Source organism: Nelumbo nucifera, chromosome 1, assembly GCF_055504915.1.
Source record: "Nelumbo nucifera cultivar China Antique chromosome 1, China Antique-T2T, whole genome shotgun sequence".
NCBI classification, from domain to species: domain Eukaryota; kingdom Viridiplantae; phylum Streptophyta; class Magnoliopsida; order Proteales; family Nelumbonaceae; genus Nelumbo; species Nelumbo nucifera.
The window spans coordinates 184,065,867-184,073,705 of NC_142649.1; the positions used below are offsets into that span (position 1 = coordinate 184,065,867).

Here is a 7,839-nt window from a genome sequence, read left to right on the forward strand (position 1 = left end):
CCCAAGTTTACCGTTAATTACACCTCAGAGGTGACAGCTCACTGCACTAAATATGGCAATCACAAAACACAACGAATTTACAAGTATAACCACCGCGTGGCGCGTGCCATACTCCCCACTGTTTAAGGGACTAACCCAGCAGTAGCATACTTGAAGCTTTATTATCTAAACTGTCCAACAAAAACACCAAAGGCAGAAGCTAACCTCCATCCATGTTGTTTCTTCTTCTTTGAATTAAATGAAAAAGGTATAACTGTACAATCATAAGCCTGACTATATATAATAATAAAAAGGGCATTTCATTACGGAGGGAGAAACATAACGAGGCCTCGGCTAGCTTCAGCAGCAGCATATCGTCGTCGCCCAGGGAAGAATCCGGTTCTTCGCCGGAGATGGAGGAGCCGTTAATAAACGGCGCCAACATCGAGTCCGGTGAACTTCATCACTCGCCGCCAGCTATCGTCGAATCTGGTGATGATGAGGGTGACTATCCTCCGGTCAGGAGCTTCGCTGATGCCAAAGCTCTGTGTTGGACGGAATCAACGAAGCTATGGGTCATTGCGGCACCAATCGTCTTTAACATACTCTGTCTATATGGGGTCAACTCTTTTACGCAGATCTTCGTCGGCCATCTTGGAGACGTGCAGCTCTCCGCCGTGGCTATTGCCTTGTCTGTCGTCTCTAACTTCTCTTTCGGCTTTCTGGTAAAATCTCTTTAAATCTTTCTCTTTCCTCTCTCCCCCCGTGGCTTCTGCTTTCTCTGTTTTCGCTTCTCATAAACCAATCTTCAGCTTGACATTACTCCTTATACCATAGATATAGTGGTATTTTTTGTTGTTTCACAAAGCTAGGCTCCAAAATCTGCATTTTTCGATGCTTGCCCAAAAGTTTGTTGGCACCAATAACCTAAGGATTCTGTTCTACACGTTAGTCGAATTTGTCGACCGAGTAACTCTCGAAAAGGATTTCTTTCCATGAATCTGATCGATGACCTTCATTGTTTTCTTTACATTTTTATTTATTTATTTATTTTTTTTCATGTTTAGTTCAGACTTCAGAAAAACTGAAGAAATCATTTTGTGTGTGTGTGTGCAGTTGCAAAGGAGTTTTTGAAGAATTTTTTGAATAGTTTTCCATAATTGTCCCTTTTATATTAATTTTTGACAAATCAAACACACCTATTATTTACGCTGCGTTATTTGCGTTGTAAAACCTCACCACCGGTTCGGTTTTGTTGGTATTTATTTGCGGTGTAAATCAAGATTTATGTAAAACGTCAGCATCGGTTGGCATCTGTATATCTGTAAATTAATTAATGTAAGACGTCACTTATAACAAGGTTTTATATCAATTTCAATATAATATTGAATCGATAATCACTTTTTTTTATGCTCAATGGTTCAGAGATTTTAAAAGATTCCATTAATGAAATTTACATCAATCAAGTTTTCCATCGCAAATAAACACAGACTTACACGTGCATTGCAGATTTATAAAAATTTAAAATATCAAATACCCTATTTTATATACTAATGCTTCCCTGTGAATTAACAATAATTAATTCTGAGATGGCACCTACCCTTTTTTTAACCGTCGTTCTCCTTACTTTTTTTATAACCTCCTCTTTCCAACAACTTTTTTGTTATCATTTTAGGAGATGTGACTGATTTGTCAAAAATGCATTGCCCATGTGTGAGTAGCAGATATATATATATATATATATATATATATGTGTGTTTATTTGCAAGCTTTTTGTTAGGATTTTATTTGCAAGCCCATATTAAAAATGTAGTGTAATTTTAAGGAAAATTAAGAACAAGCTCAATGATGCAGATTTGTGATTTCCAATAATACTTTGGGCCTACAAAGTGTCTGACCTTGAACCGTCAATTCTTCCTATTTTTTATAATCTCTACCCAACAACTTTTTTTTATCATGAGATGTGATTTCCAATAATATGCTGTGAGAAGCAGATCCCGTGAGAGTCTCACGTAAATAGGTTTAACGCAGTTCAGCCCAGTGTTAGTATCAGCTCGGAATTCACGAGGGGGCGTTGATATATATATATATATATATATATATATATATATATATATATATATATACAGTGTTGGTTGTTGCGATTTTAGGTCTGTTCCTACTTCTCCGCTAATTTGATGCATTAACGTAACGATAAGAAATTGGGATCCGTATTCATAAAGCGGCACATCTCACCCTGCATTAAGAATATCTTTCTACTTATAAATATTATAAATACGGACGATGTGAGGTGATCTGTGCTTTGAAAGGTCGGTGTAAGGCGCGCTTTATGAGTAGCAGCAGATCCTGACTCGAACGATAAATCCAATTGCTTAGAATTGGAGATCCGCAACGAGACTCAATGCACGGTGGATGTAACTGTGAGGCGCATGTGTGAAGAGCAGAAGCAGATCCCGTTCCATCTGCGACCGCCCACTGTGAGGCGCAGATGTGACTCTCCGACCAGCTGTCCTCAACTACAGACTACTACAGTGAATTGATTACTCTCTACTCTCGTATAAAAGCCGCCGACCACCATAAATTCTTCTTGGGATTCTCAGAAAGTTGGGGTGACGGGTGAGAGAGTAGGTTGTTACCACTTACCAATTGAGTACCATGGATTGAGATTTGAGAATTGAGACTAACGAGTTTTCGATTCGTAGAGTCATTAGAGTTGTAGGATCGTAGCAGCAAGCGATTTGGCATTTCGGGCATGGCGATAAATAAAGTTTGTTGTTTAATCGTGAGATTGCATCTCCACTTGTTTAATTCCGTTTCCCTATTGACTGTTATTGAAAACTGATGGCAGCTTGGCATGGGAAGCGCCCTGGAGACACTATGCGGCCAGGCGTTCGGCGCTGGGCAGGTGTACATGCTTGGCGTCTATATGCAACGCTCATGGATCATACTAGCAGTCTCATGCATCATCCTTTCTCCATTCTACATCTTTGCCACCCCAATCCTAAAGCTCCTGGGGCAAGAAGATGACATTGCCCAACTTGCCGGGAAATTCACAATCCAGATAATCCCTCAGTTGTTTTCACTTGCCGTTAATTTCCCCACCCAGAAGTTCCTACAAGCCCAAAGCAAGGTTACAGTCCTCGCATGGATTGGATTCGTGGATCTTATTGTACATTTATTCCTGCTCTGGCTCTTCATATATGTGTTCAATTGGGGCATTACTGGTGCGGCTATAGCATTCGACATCTCGTGCTGGGTGGTTTCCATCGCCCAGGTGGTTTATGTGGTGCACTGGTGTAAGGATGGATGGAAGGGGTTGTCTTGGTTGGCATTCAAGGAGATCTGGGCCTTTGTTAAGCTCTCTCTTGCCTCTGCTGTCATGCTTTGCCTAGAAATATGGTATATGATGACTCTGGTTGTTCTCACTGGCCATCTCCACAATGCAGTCATAGCAGTTGGGTCCATCTCTATCTGGTGAGCTTAATAAACTTTACTAGGTTTTGCCATGGCATTCATTCATCTTCTTACTTCTATCTTTGGTTGAAAATCTGATTTCTCTGTCTTTTTGCTCTCTATTTCAGCATGAATCTCAATGGTTGGGAAGCCATGGTCTTCATTGGAATCAATGCTGCTATAAGGTAAATTGTGATTTTATTTAATTGTCGCATGTACTGGTGGTATTTCCTTCCCTTTTTTTTTTTCTCCTGGTGGGTCGGGGAGGGTGCACAATTTTGGGAGTTTTGAATCTGGGTAGACTAGAGAGTGTCTGCTTTCATTCGCTGGTGGAATTGGTCGTAGTGGGAAGTGTGTGATCTCCATTTCTGTGTTTGTTCTAATAACATGCAAGTTTTCATGATCGGGGTTTCATCAATTTTTTGTGTTCAATTCTCTTATTATCTTTCTTTGTTACTAAACTCATATTTCTTTTCCAACTTTCAGTGTTCGTGTATCAAACGAACTTGGATCGGGACGTCCTAGAGGTGCCAAATATTCAGTCCTTGTTGCGGTTGTTCAGTCACTCCTTATTGGGGTTGTCTTCATGGTTGTTGTCCTCGTTGCCAAAGACTATTTTACTGTCATTTTTACTAGCAGCAAGGAACTGCAGCGTGCTGTCTCTCACCTAGCCTTTCTTCTTGGTGTGACCTTGTTGCTAAACAGCGTACAACCGGTAATATCAGGTACTTTTTCTCTTAAAATAGCAAGTGTTGGGAGAGGGGGTGCCAGGTGAAACAATGTAATCAAGCATTCCTACTATATATTTGCTTGTTAGCAAGATGCCATTAAACCCAAATCAAAATGCTTGTTGTACATGGTGGGTCACTCCCATTCTAATTTGCATATTAGCACTGGACACTAAAAAGCTGTTTTGTTCAGAAATTAATGCTTACAATTTCCTGTTACATTTTATCAGGAAAGCCCTAAATTGAAATGATACTTGTTGAGTGGTAGGTGTTGTTGACTAATGGAAGTGGCCTCTAATTGATTACCGGTCGGGTTTCTTTTAAATATTTCAATCCCCCATCTTACAATGTGCTAATGACCCCACAGTTCATTTGGTTGCATTGACATCTATCCCACAGTGAAGATGCAAGATCAAACCCATGGAACTGCAGACTCTCCATGGTCTGACTACTGAGCCTAATATGTGCATCCTGCCCTCTCCCCACCCTGTATCTTTAGCAACCTCTGACTCACTAAGCCACTAACCTAACTATTCCAACACCCAAAAAATCATAGTGTATTATTTTTTTTTATTTTAAATTTTTAATATAACCACTGTGAAAAGTTGGATCACTTTGGTTTTGCCTACAATTTACTTCAATTACATTCTTTTTTTTTTCTTTTTTCCCAGTAAGATTCAATTATCTGTTATGGGCTCTTACAGGTGTTGCTGTTGGTGCTGGGTGGCAGGCATTGGTGGCTTATATTAACTTGGCCTGTTATTACATTTTTGGGCTTCCTCTTGGGTTCCTTTTGGGCTACAAATTTAATATGGGAGTGAAGGTAAGTGCCATTTATTTTGATACCATTACCGTATAGGGATTAGGGAGAAATTGATTTGGGATCAATTGAAAGTTTTCTAGAGCAGACAATTACCCCCGCCCCTGCCCCAAAGCCTCAAGACACACAAAAACATAATAATTAAATAAAATAAAGATCGGATGCTTAGCAAATTATCCATTTTTGCTAGTTAGAGGAAATTATGACTACATTTCTTACAAACAAAGTTGAATGTGCAGTGCTTATTTGGTTATTAGAACCAATCAGGTACTAGCAATTGAACATATAAAAGCAACACTATTTTCAATAGCAAAACAGTTCCAAGGATTCAGGCTATTGCTATTAATATTTTTCGAAATTCTAGCCAATCAGCTTGGTTCAAGTTTTGGCTTGCAGTTCACCAGTGGCAATTTGTACAAAGAACACAGTTTAATGAGTGTAGGCCATTTTATTCCTTCAGATTATTTATGCTCTTTTATTAAGCTCAAGCTGGTACTGCTATCTGTGTTATTACGTCAATCAAGATCTAAAATAGAAGTAATATTCGTTCTATTTAAAGATTTTATTCTAATAAAGTTTTATGATTACTTAAATGCTCTGCTATTGCTATGTTTCATATCTTAGTAAGGACTTTATGAAGAATCTATTTCTTGTGGTTTGATAGGAAATTTGGATATATCAGTCAGTTACTCATGATACTTAATGGAACTGACTTGTTTGCTTGGAACCACCAGTTCACTATTTTTCTTTCAGCTAGTGAATTAATATGATTCAGATTAATCTGTTCATAGATTTTACCTGTGGCATGTAATTATGAAGGCAATAAAAATTGTTTAGGCTGGTCTTCTTCTTTGGCTAACAGTTTCAATACTAATAGATGCTTTGGTTCTAGGGAATTTGGTCTGGCATGATTTGTGGCACGGCATTGCAAACATTGATACTCTTGTTTGTCATCTGGAAAACCAATTGGAACAAGGAGGTAATATTTATTAGCTATATAATATGCACATAAATTGTTTATGAATGATATATGAGGAATAAAAATAGGTTTTATCATAAAATCTTGGGCTACCAAGCTTGAGAGCACAGATTTGAGTCTGAGAAGTGAGAACCTCTTTGTTCACCAAAACAAAACCAAAGGTTGGGTCTGTAATCCAGTCCATCTCTCCCAAGACTCCATATAGATGTATAAAGCCTTACCCCACACACACACAGAGGCTGTTTCCAAGATTTGAACCCTGGTCACCCATGTCACAATGGAGAAAACCAATCGTTGTGCTAAGGCCCACCCTCTAATGGCCTTTCTCTATACGAGGAACAAAAATAGTAATATGTTAATAACAGTAACAGCAGTCATCAACAATGTCAAAACCCTTGGAAAATCTAAATCTAATAATTCAATTCAACTTGATCAAATGTTTGAAACTAACCCATACCTGCCACTTCAAACGGGTACTCCAAACATAGGGGAGTGTGAGATCATCAATGTCCAGAAAATCAGGCCAGAGTATGAACAGGAAAGCTATCTGGTTCCCAATTGAATTACCATTTAGCTGTTTTGAAGCTATAACTTCTCCAGAACCGGGCTTCCCAGTATCCAATTTTCTGGGTTCAATATGTCTGACCTGATTTTTGAAACATCAGTGGGCAGATGAAAGGGCTTTCATGTGATGTGAGATCCCTAGTCCCTACTATATTTAGCACTCATTTTCTTGAAAATAAAATAAATTGGGAATTTATAATTTATTTTAGGCCAAGAATGGAACTCAGATTCAGTCCTCACTCCTCACAAGACTGTGTTCACACCGTCCTCACACAACCAATTGTAGCTGTGCATTGGGAATATCTTTCCATGAATAAAAACATACAAGTACGGAGATATTCCCGTTTCCCAATACACGGTTTGCAAGTGCCTGTGAGAACGGTGTGAGTACGGTCTTATAAGTACTGAATCCAATCTCCAAAGAATGGTAGGCAATGTAGGGTTTGCCCAACTTAGAGGGAGTACCATCATATCAGCCCATTGTAAAGGGGTTTCCTTGCCAGCACTTTGATATTTTTAAATGATCCAACAGTTTGCTTGTCCAGTGTCATTAGAATTTGGAAAAACAGAGTGGTCAAGGGAAAAATTAAAAATTTGATAATTCAAACCCAATCGTTCCTTCATTTTTCTGCAAGAAATTATCAATCGATTGGAAGTTGTGTCCTGATCCCTAGATGTATACCATTTTATGGCTAAGATTTTGCTAAATTTAAAAAATGGTTCTGCATTTAAATTAAGAAGATTAAATTGCAGGCGGCAGAAGCATCAAAACGTGTGCGGATGTGGGGTGGACAAGATGGTGAAGATGCAAAGACATGTTATTAGCTCTCTTACCAAAGAAGTTGAATTTTTGGTGTCTCCTTTAGGGTAACAGTGCTTTTTTTTTCTTTATCAGTTTTTCTTAATTCCTTTTTGTCTTCCTAATTTGAGGTTAAAATTAATTAGGTTTCCACAAATCACATGAAAATGTATTGTTGCAATTCTATTTTAGTTGTAAGATCTATACTACTTTAAAAAGCATGAATGGCTTCAAGAATATTTCTAGAATTTTTTAAGGACAAAATTTATCCATCTATATTTAAATTTATTGATAAAAAATGAGGGCAAATTGGGTAATCGGTTTTTGATATTAAATGAGTTGAAAAAAGGTAATTTAATTCTCTCTCATTAAATCCAACATTTAAGTTATTAACTTGTATTCATGTTCATTGAATCATATATTTAAGTCATTTTTGTTTCTTCTCATCATTACATTTTATTAATTAAATCCATACTTAATAAATTAATAATTCCAATAACATAAAAGCTAAAACTTT

At 37.9% G+C, this 7,839-nt stretch overlaps 1 protein-coding gene across 2 annotated transcripts; it reads left to right on the forward strand.

Annotated features, from left to right (window-relative positions):
- The first annotated feature begins 250 nt into the window (after positions 1-250).
- LOC104596015 (protein DETOXIFICATION 35) lies at positions 251-7,586 on the forward strand. Of its 2 annotated transcripts, XM_088895558.1 has the most exons (8): positions 251-704; positions 2,828-3,453; positions 3,561-3,617; positions 3,919-4,157; positions 4,865-4,983; positions 5,873-5,959; positions 7,277-7,385; positions 7,465-7,586. In XM_088895558.1, exons 1-7 carry the CDS (start codon positions 393-395, stop codon positions 7,346-7,348), a joined length of 1,512 nt encoding a protein of 503 aa, XP_088751684.1. In that variant the 5' UTR covers positions 251-392; the 3' UTR covers positions 7,349-7,385; positions 7,465-7,586. The 2 variants fall into 2 exon arrangements, with proteins under 2 accessions (XP_088751684.1, XP_010255290.1); XM_010256988.3 differs by having other exon boundaries at positions 7,277-7,586.
- The last annotated feature ends 253 nt before the right edge of the window (positions 7,587-7,839 follow it).

What these genes read in the sequence shown, in the direction of transcription:
- LOC104596015 (XM_010256988.3), top strand. Translation starts at nt 393, where the DNA reads ATGGAGGAGCCGTTAATAAACGGCGCCAACATCGAGTCCGGTGAACTT. An exon ending in GGAATCAATGCTGCTATAAG is followed by an intron (nt 3,618 to 3,918) that starts GTAAATTGTGAT and finishes TCCAACTTTCAG; the next exon opens with TGTTCGTGTATCAAACGAAC. An exon ending in AATTTAATATGGGAGTGAAG is followed by an intron (nt 4,984 to 5,872) that starts GTAAGTGCCATT and finishes CTTTGGTTCTAG; the next exon opens with GGAATTTGGTCTGGCATGAT.